Source organism: Emydura macquarii, unplaced genomic scaffold (genome assembly GCF_026122565.2).
Source record: "Emydura macquarii macquarii isolate MOO-44397 ecotype Brisbane River unplaced genomic scaffold, CSIRO-AGI_Emac_v2 contig_2897, whole genome shotgun sequence".
Taxonomy (NCBI): domain Eukaryota; kingdom Metazoa; phylum Chordata; order Testudines; family Chelidae; genus Emydura; species Emydura macquarii.
In genome coordinates this window covers 14,982,571-14,997,416 of record NW_027133034.1, presented here as the reverse complement: position 1 = coordinate 14,997,416, position 14,846 = coordinate 14,982,571, and the positions used below count along the sequence as shown (strand labels likewise).

The 14,846-nt window shown below is 39.3% G+C and overlaps 1 protein-coding gene across 3 annotated transcripts in view; it reads right to left on the bottom strand.

Moving 5' to 3' along the window:
• SPIN1 (spindlin 1) overlaps positions 1-14,846 on the bottom strand; it is a 92,374-nt gene that overhangs the window by 37,163 nt on the left and 40,365 nt on the right. For 2 of the 3 annotated variants that reach the window (XM_067568594.1, XM_067568595.1), the window contains exon 2: positions 7,799-8,029. The exons of the other annotated variant lie outside the window; for it this stretch is intronic. In XM_067568594.1, coding sequence (XP_067424695.1) covers positions 7,799-7,850 — 52 coding nt within the window. In that variant the 5' untranslated portion in view covers positions 7,851-8,029. The remainder of the gene's footprint in view (positions 1-7,798; positions 8,030-14,846) is intronic. 3 annotated transcript variants of the gene reach the window in all.

The window sequence follows — 14,846 nt, the reverse complement described above, 5'->3', positions numbered from 1 at the left end:
TTTGCATGGGTTTGTATAAAATATGATTTACTGAGCCTGAGTAAAGCCTATGATACTTGAAGCATTTTACTGAAACGCATGTTAATAAATGGCATTACAGTCTTCTTGTTTCCCTGCAAAATCTCATTTTAAATATTACTGAAAACGAGTTGGTTTTTGGAGAATAAGGGGTTTAATAGTACCTGATGTTTGTGGGAAAAGGTTTTGAGTGAGGTGGAATTCTGCTGGAAGCTGCTGCTGTTTTAATTTTGTTTCTTTAGGTACCTTTGACAAAAGTGTGTTAGATTGGAACAAGCAAGTGTAATGTAGTCAGATCCTGTACAAGCTTCCTCATACCATTCCCAACCCTCAAATCCTAATCCTTTTTTCAGCAGAGAGACTTCCAAATACACTAAGTAGGGCAGCAGTTCTGTGGTGGAACAATTTACATGTCAGTCACTAACACTACTTTTCATTTGTTATCTAAACAGAATTTAAAATAGAGAATGAACAGTGAATGGCTAATTCATTAAAAGAAAAATACACTTTTGATAAAAAATTTCAATGTCAATATTTCACCAGACGTTTAATAAGTGGAAAAATTAGTGTGTGTGTGTTTCGGTGTAAGTAAAGTTTGGTTTCAGACAGTAATTGGTATTAAAACAGCCAACATTAATGAATTTATCACAAGGGAGCTGTCAGATTGCACAACTTATGAATGCTATTTCCATTAAACGTGAAAAGGTTTAGATTCACATCACTTGCTGCAGTTTCTGTACTACTTTGATAATTACATAAACATCACACCACTGTTCAACTTGAGATACTGCATTCAGGATAAGCTTCCTCCAGCTACTTACATTAGCTTTCAGAATTTATAAGGCAGTCAAGGTTGACTTTGCAACTTGAAAGGCTGGAGAGTGGGGGGAAAGCGGGGGGGAATCTCCCAGCTACTCATTATCTATCCACAGTGTAGTTCAACAAAACGAACGTCCAACAAAGTTAATAAAATCATACTGTGACAAGGAACACTTCACCTCTCATGAGTTCCTCTTGTCAGCTGGGTGTGATACTGCAATCTTTCCTGGCCCTGGTGCCCCCATAGGTTGCTGACCTGGCTTGCTAGGTCTGCAGTGGCTCAGAGCTCCAGCCAAGCCACACAGTCAAAAAGCAAACCCCGCTCAGGGTTCCCAACAAGCTATTTGCCATCACGGGGGTCTTCAGCCCCATCTCCGGTCCTTTTAAAATCCTGCTTCATTTGGGCTTCTAAAGGAGCCTTGTCCCCTTCTTGGGGCATAGGTCACTTTTCCAGTGGTGGGTAGGGAAACCCAGGCCAGTCCACTACTCCAGGTCCCAACTGAGGGATCCTATAAACAGCAGCCATGTACTTCTGCTTTCAGTTTGCTGTTATTCCCTGGGCTTCCCCCCCCCCCCATAGTCTTGTTCCTTTCACCCATTAACTTAGAGTTACAGTTCTCTTGTCTTCTCTCCCAGGTCCATTAAATGCAGCCTGTCAAGCTCCTTTGGACAGAGCAGATCATTCTTTCTTGCTCCTCTGGTCCCACTCAGGAACCGACCTGCACAGGCTCTGCGGCTCCTTTTATCTGAGCCTGCTAGGTTCTGATTGGTTGCTTCTGCACAGCCTTGTCTAGGCAGGCCTGGAGAATCTACTTTCACTGCTCCTTCCTGGGGTGGGGTATGGTAGGACTGTGTGGCCTCAAAGTTGAGGCCTGGGAGAGGAGATCTTGAGCAAACATCTATCCAAAACCATAACATCTCCTTGGCCGAGTCTCAGGCTTCCAGCCCACAAAATATTTCTTATCTACCTGATATCTGGAGCTGTTACTGCTTCTTTTCTGAATGATTCATAACAGACACTGCTGCTGTTCCTTTAGCTTGTTGCAGTTCCAATTACACCACTTTCTGTGGGTCTCACTGAGCTGCTGAAGGAACACCCGGATCTGCTTCACAGACCCAGTCCTCCCCAGAAATGGGTGTATGAATTTTGATATCCAAGTCTGTGATGACTTTCTGGCTCTTTGTTGCCCTCCAGCTAGCACCCTCTGTGTTTTCAGCACTGCTACTGGGCTAGAACTCTTTTCAATTCCTCCATTGTCTCCTTGTTTCATGGACTGGTTCAAAAAGATCCCACTTTTGGTATAAAGGAAAGATGGTGTTTTGCCAGCGCCAATACTGCAAGCTCCCTCCATTTTTTTATTATGGTTGAGCGAACAGGGAAAATTTGCCTGACATCCTCATTTTAGGAAACCTTGAATCCTGTTTGAGCATTAGAGAAATTTTGAATAAATTACAGTTGTGTGCACAATTAAAATAAGTCCAATTGCCAGCAGAAACTCCTTCAGAGCTTCCAGGTGGGAGGAGATTAACCAAATTTACCCATTGGCCAGAACATGAAGCAAACAGATCTTTGGAGGTAAAAGTTTCTCTTGCTCCTTCAGTTAAGATGCAAAGGGGATCCATAAGGGTACCTGTGGGGAAAAGTTCTGTGACCCAGTCAGAATTCCTTGGATTGAGTGTTTCCACTCTGGAGAACAGAGTACTAGGTTAGGAAAAGCTAAGGTGAATCCTTTAGCATTCCCTCCTCTCTTTCTCCCATTGGGCTGTCATGTCAGTGGTTGACTCTTGGGAGGTGTTCTCATCCATGGTGTAAACACCCTGTTGGGCACCATTTCCATTGGTGGCTGACAGAAAAGAACATACACAGTGCTGGAACAATGAAAGCCCAGGGCAAAGAGGACAAATTGAGATGTTTATGGAGGCTGAAAAAGTGATGTTGCAATTAGTTCACCTCTTCCCCCTTTTTCCATTCTAATCTACTTAGTAAAGGCAAGTTGAGACTGCAGATCAGTTTGAGGCTACGTTTACTAATCTTCTGCAAGTGGGAATAAATGGTGAGCCTAATCGGAGAAAGGGGAGAACCAAACATGAAGACGTAAACTTCTGAAGAAACTATTGACTTTACGTGCCCCAAATCTTAAACCCAAAATGTGATGCCTTTAAGGTACCTGACATTCAGAAGGATAGTACTCAGTATTTTCTGAAAACTATGTCCTTCAAAGCATTTCACATTAGGCACCCAAAAGTTATTTGAAAGAATAGGCCAATGTTTCTGTATCTGGATTGGCTACTCCTTCCTGCCTGCCTGAGAAGGGAATGCCCTTTCTCTATACTGGTGGCAGTTAACCTTCATTTAAAGTTAATTGCCATTTCAGAGACAGCTGCTGACAACTATCATCTTGTCAAAAACAGTGATCCGGCTTTAGCCAGCTGGAAAAAAACTAGATTTATTACTTGAGACACAAATACTTTGATTTTGAAACAATGATGTTACTTTTCTGGATGGTTAAGAGTATTAGAGCTGCATGAACGTATGATAGGTATGTAACTGCTGGGTTTAGCCATGCTCACATGCAGATTAGAAGCAGCCCTAATGGAATTTTTTTTGCAATCCTAACCACCACAGAGTCTCCCAGGAACCTATCACCTTAGAAAATACTTCCAAAACTAGGAGAAATGAAGAAAAAAATGGAGGAGGAGGAGGAATACATCAGCCTGACAGATATTCACTCGCAGATGATGATCACTTTATAGGTAAGATAATGTCTAATTCTCCAGGAAAAATGTCTACTTTCCAGTAAATAAATATCTGTCAATCCTGTAGCTGCTGGGAGGTCACAAGCAGTAGGAATAAAAAGAGGGGTGGTTGGTGGAGAAAAAGTACCTTTAATGAGGAAGAGAAGAAATTATACAGAAAGGACCACCTGTATGATCTGGCAACCACAAAACTTGACGGACAATTCTCTGCTAAAACTGACAAAAAGACCAATGTGAGTGTTTAGACAATTGTGAGTATACAACTGTTTTAATAAGTTAATATGGCAGGTTGGAAACTAGTTTACAATCTTATATGTTGTCTTCTAAACTGTCAAGGTCACAAGTCAGGTCACTTGTTTTTTAATCAAAATGGCTTCAGCCATTAGACGATAATAGGTAATGCCAATTTTAATGACTATGTTCAGTAATTGCCTAATTTATTAATGGCGAACTCTCAGCATCAGACTAAGCAAGCTGGGTACACCTTTTCCCAAGGTACCTTTGCTACACTAGTTTTAAGAAAATACACATCAAATTTTATGGTCAAGTGGATCACTCTATGATTACCTAATTTGATCTTTTGAACAACACAGGCCACAGAACTTCATCCATTAATTTCTGCACTGGAGACAATTCTTACCTACCGTGTAAACAAATACTACGAAACTTAATTTGTAGCTGAACTAGACTATATCTCTTAGAAAGACATCCAACCATCATTTCAGGACTTCAAATGACAAATTTACCTTTTCTCTTGGGAAGTTGTACTAATGATTAATTGACCTTACTTTTACGTGAGTTTTATTTCCAATTTAACTTCAACATCCAACTATTCGATCTTATTATGCATTTGTCTGCTAAATTAAAGGGTCTCTTATAATAGGTCCATTTGACTCACCTTATTTAGCTTGTCTCATCACATTTATTTAGATGGTTTCCAGACCTCAATTCATTTCTATAGCTTCTCTGAACTCAGGCTAAGTTTTCAACATCCTTTTCAAAGCATGAATATCAGAATTTGACAACACTAGTGGTCTCACCAATGTGTTATACAGAGCTTATATATTGCCTCCCCACACATTATATGCCCAGACAATAACTACACTAAAATGGAGTTACAGTTGAATGTATACAACAAGGGTATGTATGGAACAAGGGTATAAAATTCACCACATGGATATTATAATTACCCCAAAACCAAGTGTTACAATCCCAGAAAATTCACATTTTAAAGAATCTATTTAAAAGAAAGCCAAACTTATTTGAGTGTGAATTTCCTATGTTTTATAACATTATTATATTTTACCCTAAATTACTGATATTTACTGAAATTTAACACAGGACTAAAAAGCACCACCTAGATCATCAATAGAGCCCTGCAAATCCCGCAGATATTGGCTTTATATTCACGGATGCAGATATCCATGGACCATTTTTTGCCAATGGTGGATCAGATGTGGATATCAAAGGCAGGGAGGCACCTGTCTGTAGCTCACAGCCTTTGACACTGCTTCCCTGCCTTTGAGATCTGGGGATGGGGGCTCCCCCTGCCGGCCGCCGATCAGCAGTTCATGTGGGGCTCCCCTTGCCAGCTCCCAATCAACTCTTCGTGCGGGGCTCCCCCTGCCGGGCACCGAGCAGCTGTTTGGCATGATCTAGAAAACAGAGACTGAGGATGGTGGGTCGGATGTCAACGGATTCTAGCGGATGTGGATCCGCATTTTTGTATCCACACAGGGCTCTAGTCATCAAGTTCAGTGCCCTACTATCGCAGGCAATCCCATAGGTAAACTTATCAAACTCCATTTTCAAATTTGTTAGGCTGTTTTCTTCCACTACTCCTATTTGCATGTTTTTCCAGACCCTTACTCCTCCTCTGTGATGGGTAGAAATTCTTATTTCCATCCTAAATTTGCTCATGGGAAGTTTATACCCATTTGTTCTTGTGCTAACATTATCCTCCAGCTTAAATAGTTCTTCTCCCTTCCTGGTACTTACCTCACTGCTGTTTATATAGACAGAAACCATATACTCTCCAAGCCTTCATTTTCATACGTTAAACAAGGCATGCTCTTTTAATCTCCTCTGCTAAGACAGAATGATCAGTGGAATGGTGAACCTTTCTTGACGATGGGTAACCAGAGGCATACACAGTATTCCAGATGAGGTCTTAGGAATGCCTTAACTCTGTTTTAAAAGTACTTTGTCAGAGAGGATTTTCTTTAAATTAAATCATATTTTTATTTAAATTAAATAAGTGTTTCTTTAAAAATAAACCCATTTAAAATTAAATTTGAAATGATGATAATCTATGTTAAGGCTACATCTATTAAAATCTTACTATATAAAACGTAATATAAAAACACTGTAATCTATTAAAATCAATTAAATTAAAAAAATATTTAAATGGGACGTTTGCAGCCAAAGTTTTAAAGAAATCAAAGCACCTGGAAGTAACAGGCTAAGCATCTGGAACCAGAGTTTTTTGAAGTGCTAAGCCAGCTTTTGACAACAAAAGTATCTTCTGCAGGTGCAGAGAATATTTTTTTCATTTTCATTTATTCAACTAGTTCAGTTCAATGACTAGTTCACTCAAAGTTCAGAAACCAACTGGGAGTTGAAATGTAGGAAAGCTGGCGTTTCTCTTCCAATAGGAATAAAAATGAGGTGAGAGGATGAGATCTCCTAGTTCTAGCATCAGTTAAATTCAGTAACTACAGATACTTCCTTTGTTAAATACATTTTTAAATACAACATATTTTGGATAAACTTTTTCCTTATGTGCATACACGTATGGTAGCTTCATTTAGCTAATAAAAAGATTAAAATGCTGTTTTTGTGCATATGAATGGAATTTCCTCCAACCATAATTTGATGCAAATCATGAGTAAATAAAAAGGACTGTAGTAAATAAGAAATGCATTGTTCACCATTTTCTAACAATCATATATTAAACTAAAGAAATCAAAAGAAAATGTTACCATGTGATATTGGACTGTACATCCCCCAGGCATTCTCCTCCCAACTCACAAGATATGACTCTTAGGGCTTGCCTATACTTGAAACTTAGTTCAGACTATGGTAGGTGGAAATTTAAAGCACAATAGCTATTCCTGTATGGTTCCATGTGTACACAAGCCATAACAAACATCCCCTTTAGCACTAGTGCAAAGGGAGGGGGAAAGCTGAATTAGTTAGCTTTTTGTTCACAGAGAACCAGGAACTTAATGAGTTTAAACCTTGATAGTTACTTTATACTTGTATGGTCTTAAATTCTTCTAGCTTTTAATGCATAGAGTAAGTGCTTCTCTGCGAGTCAAAGATGCACTGATTTAATAAAATTTGCAATTTTAAACAGTTTTAGTTAAATGGGTGCATAAGTCTGTGTGAACACATTTTTATTTTGTTTAAATGTGTCAGGAATTCATTTAAAATCAACTGAAATAAGACACTCAAACCAAAATAAGGATTGTCCACATAAAAGGTTGCACTAGTTTAACAAAAGATTTGCCTCTAGGGGGTGTTATTCCTGATTAACTTTCTGCATGGATGCTCTAGAAATGGATTAAGATAATTCCGGATAAGGCACTCTCAATTCTGAAACAAAAAGCACCCCCAAAGAGTACATCAGGAATATCTTTAACTTCACACACTATCTTAATCTGAATTAATTTCCCTACCTAGATGAGTCCTAAAACTAACGTAAACAAAGCCAAAGACAGCTCAGAGATGCTCCTTTACAGTTATTGGCTGGTCAGCTTCTTCAGAACGCTGACAATGTTTTATAGCAAGTTTTAAGTAGCACCTAATGAATATATCGTGTTCCACCAGATTTCCCTTTATTAGCACTGTGGGGAGATCACTGATGAACTGCTTATGCTCTGAAACTGGCAGACACTAATCTTGTTGTGAAACATTTTCCCCTTCCTTTCAAATGTCTGTGTGCAATTTAAAAGCTTCAGCAAAACTAAAATACTACAAGATATTTTTACATACAAATCTCCAGTGGATTTCTGACAAGTTGCTGTCATACTACAACAAAATAAAGTCAAGGAAGTTGACAGGAGCAGAACACTCACAATTTTAAAGCCAACATGGAAAAGAGCTGAAAGTTATTTAAAACTTCATAATACCATTACAGACATTTTTGTGGTTTAATATTTAATTCAGTATTTTACCATCCACTTTAAAAAAAATTGCCTACCTGCATCAGCTCTGGATCGCTGACCTGGTGTCTTTCCGAATGGGGTCTTCATTCATCTGTGTTTAAGTGAGCAGCAAAGCTGCTGGACTAGGGTGAAAATCCAGTTCTCTCCAACTCTTAAAATTTCCTCTTAGCTTTAGAATGATAAAATTACTACTTGTTAATCCACCATTCAAACGATAATTTGCTTGTCCCGAGATTAGTTGAAGAAGTATTTTCAATTATATTGTTCTGCAAAACAAAAAGATATTTTAGTATAAGCGGTCAAATTTGAAGCTTGGCTTAGACTATGTCTACACTAGAGACTTTACAGTGGCACAGCTGCGCTGCTATAAGGTCTCCAGTGTAGCCGCTCTATACTCATGGGAGAGTGACAAGCGTCTCTCGCTGACGTAGAAGTGCCGGTGTGGACAGCAGTCAGTAAAACTTATGTCAGTCGTCCGTGTGTTTTTTTCACGCCTCTGACTGACAAAAGTTTTACTGACAAAAATGCTAGTGTAGACATAGCCTAAGAAAAGCAGTGTAAAAATTATGTTAGCAAAAATGTTAATTTTCATGCTCAGGGAAGTTTTACCTTTCATTTTACTGTTTTGGCACTGTGTTCAATAAAAATAATGGAACAACCTGGCACCAACTTGCATCTACCAATATCAGGCAGGACTTGTCTCAGTAAGTTAGTTTCTGTATACTATATAGCACAATTGTATAGGACAGTATTTAAAGATACGAATCAGAATGATCTGACAGCAAAACAGAATAAAATGACTAAGCACCAATAAACCAACAGCTTGTTAATTTTTAATTCTTAAAACATAGATGTTTGGATGAAAGTCTCTGCTGTAGAAGAAGAAACTACATCACTGTATCTGCACAGCAGGAGGTATAGGCAGTAACCAAATACTCCTGATGCTAATAAAACACCAGGTTTACTTCTCAGTAGAAGAAACCAGCTGATCTGAGACTTTAGAACACATTATTGAGAAATAATTCAACTAAGACAAGAGAGAAAATAATTTTGCAGTATGTGAAATTAATAATCACAAATTTACAGTTTTGCAGGAAGTGTAGGTATTTGAGAAATTTGTAAAGATAACTAAAGAGAATTAAAGCTTCTAAAATATTTTCTCATTACATTTCTCTAGATCAGTTTCTACATGAGCTTAACACAGCTGCATAAAGCACTCTTATCAAGCAGTTTTTCCCTGAGAATTTATTCACTTTTTCACAACATGAACACACAGTGTCCAGGATTAACTAGCATTTACAGATAGTTTTGCAATTTCATGAGGTTATGGAAAATTGAGACAAGGAAATTAAATTTAAAGAAAATAAAAAGCTTATTAAATCTGTTTGTTTTATGAAACAAGTGGTTAACGTTTTATAACACCTGACTTCTTGCACTGTGCAGGGGAACAAGCAAAGGAAACATCAAACTGGTGGGTAAGAAGTCAAAATCATTCAACTTATTTAAGAAATTTAGAGCCCCTTGGATCACCTGACATTCTTGGGACGCCATGATTTTCATCCTTCAGAGATCAAAATCTCACCCCAGTATATTAAAACTTGAGAGAGTAAGAAAATATGTTGCAATCTATTAAAGAAATGTAGATACTCAAAATGTTTAAATTTTCCATTGACTGAAGAGTGAAGGAGACATTTGGATTGACATTTTGCCAACAAAATTGGCAACTGCAAAGGAAGCTTTCCTCATTTGGAAGAGAATCTAGTAGAAAAATCTATCAAGATAAATTCTTATTTAGCTAGTTTATTCTGTTGTTACTTGTGGATAGGAGTCAAAAATCAAGATTGATACAAAGTGGACAAAATCAAGATCTAGCCATACAAAAATAATCATGATTATCTTCAATGCCATTTTGACTTAAGTCTGTCTTAGTAATGACTGTCTGATTAGTAATTTCTGTTGTAAGCTAGGGACTGTTCCAAGTCCTTGCTCTAGCAAGTACAGAGCTGCACTGCAAGTGTCCTCTGCCATTCTTTCCTTAACATTAATAATGGACCAAATATCACCCCACTACTTCCATATTGGGGTCTTGGAGAGTCAACAGAGGAAACACATGGGATGCATTTAAAATGGATGTTACTGTAATAAGTGAACTACAAATCTATGAACAAATTAAAAAGTTCCTAGATTCAGCAGCTACACAGTACTTGTGTGTGGCCATCTAACTGACCCATGAACAAAAAAAAAATTTTTTTTAAAGCTACAGTATACAGCTTTCAGGGCTTAACTGACCCCATGTTTAGACAATGAAAATAGACAGCAATATAGAAAGGCAAAAAGACAGCAAAGTGGCAGCAAATAGCCAACTACTTTAGACGAATGGAGCAAATAGGTGACATGTTCAGAACATACTAAGTTTTTACACTTTGCACATTCTTGATGCATTTTTCTTGTTCTCTGCACCAGATATAACATCTTCCCTGTTTCTTAGGCTCTGGATCAGTACCCAGCACACTAGATGCAGCTTCTCTAGGAGCCTTAAGCAAGGCTGCCATGTTCCTTTCCTGTACCAGTGATTTCACCATTTTTGTACCCCAGGTTCCTGAGAAACATCCATCTCTTACTCAAAGATTATGCCATGTGCAATTCAACAACTTCCAAACAACATATGCATTCACACATTCAATGTGCAATAGCCAGTCTTCGCCCCAGCAACAGAATCTGTCAAGTGCGGGCTGCCAGAAATGTATCTCACAATTGTGGCTTCCCCAGACACTCTTTCTAGTGAGCATAGGCTTCCCAGAAAATCAATTTGACAGTGTTATCTTCAAAGAAACTCAATATGCTGATATATGAGCAGATGTTATTTGAGATATGAGAGATTTCCAAGAAGACACTTTTAGTGCACTTTTTGGAAAAATAAAAATCACAAACTGTGGTGATAAAAACAATCTGATTCTGGAATACATGCTTAATTAATATAGGGTCTAATTGACCCCCAATACCTTTTGAGTCCCCTTTTTTCACTATGCAAAAACCACAACAGGCTAGATTTAGTTGCATGTCAGGAGCTGCCAGAGCTTTCCCCCACTGCTGGAGCCTTTCATAGCAGCATGTAGCTACACATGTAGTGCCTCTATGCTACACACTGCCTTAAGTGTAGACACAGGCTCACCGTAAGACATTTTCCTCAGACCTCAAATAATTTTTGTGGCTCTTTAATACACCCTCTCCAATTTTTTAAACATCCTTAAAGCACTATTCAACATACAGTTCTGGTGTCTAGTGGCAGTCTTATCAATGCCACATAGACAGGTAACATCACCTCTCTACTTCTCATCACTCCTCTACCATTTATACATCCAGAGATCACATTACCTAAATTTTGCTACAACTCACTGGCAGCTCATGTTTAATTGGTTTGTCCACTATGGCCTGTAAATCTTTTTCAGAGTTACTGCTTTCTAGAATGCATTCCCTCCTTGATCTCAGCCTCAAATGAAGTCTTCAGTGACAACTAGCATTTGGCTTGCATTAGTTCTCTCTCTCTCTTTCGTTCACTTTCCCCTCCCCCAGAAATGGAGACCAGATCTTGGGCTGGCACAAAGTCCTCCCCTCTGCCTCTTGTATACAACATAGCTCCCATCATGGCTGGCTGCCTATGGTAAACAAGCAGCAGGGCTAAATAGAAAGGAAGAAATGCTGTTTTATGAACTTCCAGCAGGCAGACAGCTACAGTTACCTTGCCTTGCAATTTAGGGAGCAGGCTAGGAGGAAGAAAGGCCAATTCAGGGAGAGAGAAATACACATGTGGATCTCATAATGGAGTATCTCCCACTTCAAAAATTGAAAATCGTTAAACCACCACTTAAAGCTTACAAGAGAAAGAAAAATACCATTGTAACCAATTCACAAGTTTCACCAGATCAAACACAAACTGCATGAAATTAAAGATACACTAAACAGTTTTATGAAGTTGCAACACTATTTCTCTTGAAAGTAGCCAGAACAATATAGAATTATAGCATTTTGCTACATTTGTGTTTTATGTACAAATTTTTCATGTCAACAGAGTCAAAATGTACACCTTAAGGGAGAGCCAATGCTAGTATCAGGTGAGGTCTTTTTCTGAAAACTAATAGTCTCGTAGAACCAGTAATACAGAATTCTGAACAAAGTTTTGGAAGCTGTCATAAAAATGTTAGGGAGGCTGACGGTTCCTCTGCAGTTGGAAGAGTTCTGTGGTAGGGGCGTGTGGAAAAGAGGAGATGATGGGTTGTAATTATATTTTCAGCAGAGTACCCAAAATAGCTACTCTAGGCTTGGTCTTTACTACAGTTAATACTGGTTCTTACTTGAGTGTTGCCCCTAATCTGAATCCATACACAAACACCTCTCACTTAAAGGCTGAGGGTAAAGCACCACCAGACTACTGGTTTATCAGGGGTACAGGCTATTGCCTGAGTGCTGCCAACTCTCAAGCTGTTCCCCAGACAACTCTGTAATATGGACAGAGGCCTAATCTGAAGGCAACCATCATCTATAACCTATGAAACAGGCTTGATGAACAAAATTATTACTATAAAAGTTGGTTTTTACTATGCAGAAAGCTCTAACCAAGCACCTGGACTAGTTTCCCTCTTCAAATTAAACCCCACACTTCCATTAACCAAGGGGCTCTCAGCCAGCATGTTACTGATATGGAAGGAGATATGGTCAGTTACACTGAAGAGGCCACCAGCTTTCTTAGATGCCAGAAAAATGCAAAATTATGCCTTTAAGTATCTTCTTACATGAAGGACTGCTCAAAACCAGACAGCCAGTTACTCTGGTTCTGGTTAACAAGTTTTGTTAAGAACTGTTTGTTTTACCTAAAGCAGTGCATTTGGTTTGAAGCGTGTGGAAGACTTCACTGGGAATAACACGGCTGATGCATATCAATTTCTTTATTAAAATGACAAACTTTTATTAGCTTGCATTGTTCAGTGGGCAGCACTTAACATTGCAAGACAGAAGATCCTAGGGATGCATTTAGGACTGGGGGTATTGCTGGTGTCATTCTGTTGTATTATCCAAAGAGTGGCTAGCTAGAAGCACTCACTCACTCAATTAGGAGCAACTTTCTTGCTGGTGGCTATGCACGAACACCTCAGGAATGAGTGTTCTCACAGCAGAGCATGGTAAGACTGGCTCCAGGAATGGGGGTTGGGGTGACATAGAAATATATCAGTCTAGATTGTACCAGGGGAATGCTACAGTTGCCAGTGACTGAGGAAGCTGTCCCAGTTGTTAGCTGGCAAAGTTTTGTGGCTGAACAAGGGACGGGTCCTGCTCTGAAGAGCATGGAGAAATGTGTCTTAGAGGAGGGCTCAGGGAAGGAAGCTAGGGAAGAAATGGTGGGGGCACAGAAAGGTCTCCCTACCGATCACTTGGGAGAGAATGCCCAGGACAGAGTGGTGATTCAGGGTCTGTGCACCCAGATATTCAGCCCGCGGCTCAGGTTTTGAGAGGGAGCTGTGTGGCTGACTTCAGGAAGGGGGATAGTCACACATTTTATGCTTCTCAGGCATAAAAGAGGGGCTGACTGAGGGTACCTAGACTTGGGTCCCAGTTTTTCAGGATGATGACTCTGATATGCTGGTGGAAATTAACTCTGCCTCTTTAAGACAGGATCCACTCTCTATTGAAAAAGGAGGTGTCTGTAAACATGCGATTGACCTTCCTGGCAAAAGTGGGAGGCTCCCCCCCAGACTGGTAAAACACAGAACAACTGAAAAACATTGCTGGAACAAAAACACCTAATCAGAGTGCAGACACACTTAACCCAGAGAGAAAAAGATTATAATCCTCCAGGAAAAGGGGGCGGGGAAGGATTCAGGGCTGTGAGTGGAGAACCCCAGGTGAACCCAAGAAGGGAGATGGATTTTCTATACATGTACAGTCCTGGGGTTGGGGAATAAATCCACAAAGGGCCAGATAATGTGAAGGATCCCCCTAAACCCTTATCTCACCAGACCCTGAGGCACCAAAATCCCACCCAGGCAGGGGGGAAAAACACTGGAGGGAAAGAAAAGCCAATAACAAACCACATGCAAAGGTCTAAAAAGCAACTGAATGACACGAGGGGTATTAAACAAACCAACCTCAAAACCAGACTGTCTGAACAGAGGACAGGGCATAATAAAAATACTTGTAAAAGCCCATCTGTGATGATAAATGTGGTGTTAATGCTAAATTTTGTGATGAGAGTTTGAATATTCATGTTAAATCTTGTAGTAAGATTTATTATGCACTGATTTTTGGGGAGAGCCTTTAAGCATGCTAAAAATGGAAATGGGGAAACTAAGGCTGGCTACCTCCTGGCTTTGATGGCTAAATGCCAAAAAAGCACTAACTTACTGCCTTCAGGTTAGCCCAGTGGCTAACTCTCCTGCAGCTTTGTAAGGAGGGAGGCAGATTGAGGAACATTAAGGGAGAAATCAGTCAAATTCTGCTTTCAGATATGCCCACAACATCCCCATAAAGGTAACAAAAGGCCCAATTTGGGACTTGGCTTCCAGTTTAAAATGTAGGAATTAACCCAGTTTTGCCACTTTTTAAACCTTTACTGTTAAGCCCTAATCTTGTTCAGTTCATTTTTATATCTAGTTTGATTTAATAGGATCCTGATCTCACTCCCTGGAATACAGCATTCAGTCTGTACATACTATCTAAAGAAAAGACAGAAAAGGTCTGAAAAGTGGAGAAATCAAAGACATGGGAACACTTCCATGTAGAAAAGATTTGAAATGTTTAAATTAAAGAAGAGAACACAGTAAGAGATGTACAAAAGGAATGACCTATGCAACATCCCAACTGCTTTCTGTCATAAAACTATGACAAAAGAACATTAAATGAAACTGAAAAAGTAGTATTCTGGTACATAATGCATAGTTAGCCTGTGGAACTCATGGCCACAAGACATCACTGAAGCCAAGAGCTTCGCCAATTTAAAGAAAGAAGATTAGATGTTTATATGGATAAACATTTAGAAGCAATATGTAACCCCATGCTTCCAAGAATAAGACAACCACCAACTGTTAGGAA